Raw genomic sequence first — 2,940 nt, 5'->3', positions numbered from 1 at the left:
GAAAAAGAAGCCAAAGGTGGAAGATGAACATCATCAGTTGTTTACAGCCGTTGGATGAAGATGGGACGATTTTACAATAGAAGTGATTCATGGAACTTTGAACTTTTTTCAGGCACGTGGTGCATCATAGGCCGTCACATATTTATTATCCGGTAGCTCATGGTTATGAAGTAACGAGTGCTAACCGATGATTCCTAGACTAGAACCAGATGGCAATCGCAGGATGGCCAAATGTATGTACACTCCGAGATGCACTTGCTCACTCCCAGATGCCGACCTCCATGAAGCCGTCCTCGGTGGCGCAGCCCCTGAACATGCCGGTGCAGTTGAACCCGTACGCCACCTCGCCGGTGCCAGACACGGCGATGAGGCCTGCGAACCCCTCGTCCAGCCGCTCCTTGACGCAGAAGTCCACGGCCTCCTGCAGAGGCAGCCCCTTGTACTCCATGACGGCCGCCACGTCGCGCGCCAGCGTGGAGCGGATGATGGCCTCGCCCTCGCCCGTGCACGACACGGCGCAGTGCCCACACGCGTAAGTGCCGGCGCCGATGAGCGGCGAGTCGCCGATGCGGCCCGTCATCTTGTTCATCAGCCCTCCGGTGGAGGTGGCGGCCGCCGTGAAGCCGTTCGAGTCCACCACCGCGCAGCCCACCGTCTCCGGCGCGTAGATGCTGATGGGCAGCCCGTTCATCACCATGCCGTTGTTATTGCGGTTCTCCGACGCCGCCGCCAGCGCGCTGCAGGTGTCGGCCCCGGCGAGCGGGATGCGGTAGTCGAAGAGGATGGTGTTGGCCTCCTTGGCGAGCTTGAGCATGCCCACGTTCTCCTCCGTGATGAAGTAGCTGTTGTCCACAACCTCAAGACCCTGCAAACACATCAAAATCAGATCAACACATTGAAAAATCAATCAATTTTGTATCCGAATTAGCTCTGGATGCATATAAAGATCGCAGATTCCTTTAGGCCACGAGATGTGCAGGGAAAGCGCCGGATTCTGTAGGAATCAGATCCAGTTGCTTTCTCTCGTTGGTCGGGGTGGTGGACCATGTACGGACGACGGATTCGTCGGACGGGAGAGCAAGTGGCCTGGTCCCGGCGCGGCCGATGGGTGCCAACCACACGGCACGAGTGGTGCGCAAGGAGGAGGCGATGCCGGGCACAAGTTTTGGCGGCAGGAACAGAGGAGCACAGGTGAACGCACAGCTGCTAGCCATCCTAGGTTAATTAATGGATCCGGCATGAAAAATTTGTCCACTTTTTCTTGCCACTGCTTCTTGCGTATAGCCTTCTACTGTTTACTTTGATTAACAAACGTATTAAATTTGTTTGAAGTAATGAAAAATGGTGCCAGATAAAAAATAATAATAATCGTGCACATGCATCGAACCATTTTCTTTGCTGCATGCGACAAGATGGATTCCTTTGTGCGGCTGCTGCTAGCTAGCTGCACGATCTTGACTAGAAAACTTATAAGCTTTGTAGAATTTTAATACTACGTAGGAGAGGACAAATTTAAGTTGGAAATATCGTAAGTAGGCTGCGCTGACCACAAATCGTGGCGAGCTGGCAATAGCTGTGGCTTGGTAGGTGCAAGGCGGCCGTTGTCACCACGAGACCCATGTTTTTTCTCCACTTTTCACCTGTTATCTTCAGCTGGATGTGAAATCAACTCATCCTACTTGGTACACACATTTCTCCAAAGACCAGGGGACGAAAGGGAGACAAGCACGTGCATCTTTTTAACTTGCTGGGTTTAGCAAACTGTGTCTTGTACTGTATTTTCCGAGCGAGCACGAAAAACTGTGTCTTGTAAGAGTGCAGCTGGATGTGAGAGGGACGGTCTTTCCCGTGCAAGTTAGCTGCATGCAGCTGTGCACACATGGTGTACCGCACACATGGTGTCCCCACACATCATCCACACGTGTCAAGTACTGTATACCACAAACTCCGTCCGTTCCATCACGTGAACTTTCCAATTTAAAATGTTAATTACTATACCAATATGTGGTGATTAGATCGCCATGCACCCAGTTTATATTTTTCCTTACTGAGTGGGGTGCATTTTTTGGTAGGAAACAGAATTAACGGAGGGTAATCAGGATTGGGTTAATCATAGAATTAATTACCTGCTCGCGGGCGAAATCCTCGGCGCCGTCGAAGGCGAGGTAGGAGTGGGGGGACTTGTCCATGACGCGGCGGGCCAGGGAGACCGGGTTCCGGACCGTCGACACCCCAGAGACGGCGCCGCAGCGGCGGCCGCGGCCGTCCATGATGCTGGCCTCCATCTCGACGGTGCCGGCGCGGGTGAGCGCGGAGCCGCGGCCCGAGTTGAAGCAGGGGTCCGTCTCCAGCTCGCGCACCACGGCCTCCACGACGTCCAGCGCGGCGGCGCCGGACCGCAGCAGGTCCACACCCACCTGCAGGCACCGGGCCAGCACGCGCTTGGCCTCCTCCTGGCGGTGCTCCGGCAGGTTGGGGTCCACGCCCGCGCCGCCGTGGATGGCAATGCCCCAGCGCGCCATGCGTGCTTATGTATGTGTGCTGGGGGTGGTGTGTTGCTATGTGACTGAAGGCACTTGGATCTCTCTCTCTCTCTCTGTCGCTACGGCTACGTGATGCTGTGCTCTTCTTGTTGCTCTGTTTGTTGGTGTGTGTTGGAATGAAGGATGGGGGTTGGGAGGGTGGCGTATTTATAGGGGGAGGGAGGGGAGCGGACGCGCGGAGTTTTGGAATCTCGGGTCCGGGAGGGAGCGGCACCACACGGGTATATATAGACATGTTTTAGACCGTAGATTCATTTATTTTCATCCGTATGTAATTCATGTTGAAGTCTGTAAAATGATTTGTATATTTAAGGATGAAGGAAGTACTAATTCTTTCGCTAGGGAACGGAACGGTAGCCGGTCCAGCATGTTCCTTCCAGTACTATACAAACGATAA

At 54.0% G+C, this 2,940-nt stretch overlaps 1 protein-coding gene across 1 annotated transcript; it reads right to left on the bottom strand.

The window, feature by feature from the left end:
- Positions 1-17: 17 nt before the first annotated feature.
- Positions 18-2,644, bottom strand: LOC123054913 (probable isoaspartyl peptidase/L-asparaginase 2). The gene is made up of 2 exons (XM_044478788.1): positions 2,127-2,644; positions 18-865 (listed from the first exon to the last, which is right to left on the bottom strand). Exons 1-2 carry the CDS (start codon positions 2,520-2,522, stop codon positions 260-262), a joined length of 1,002 nt encoding a protein of 333 aa, XP_044334723.1. The 5' UTR covers positions 2,523-2,644; the 3' UTR covers positions 18-259.
- Between the last annotated feature and the right edge of the window lie 296 nt (positions 2,645-2,940).

Source organism: Triticum aestivum, chromosome 2D (genome assembly GCF_018294505.1).
Source record: "Triticum aestivum cultivar Chinese Spring chromosome 2D, IWGSC CS RefSeq v2.1, whole genome shotgun sequence".
Lineage (NCBI taxonomy): Eukaryota > Viridiplantae > Streptophyta > Magnoliopsida > Poales > Poaceae > Triticum > Triticum aestivum.
Note: the sequence above shows the minus strand (reverse complement) of the source record. Positions and strands in the feature narration are given on the sequence as shown.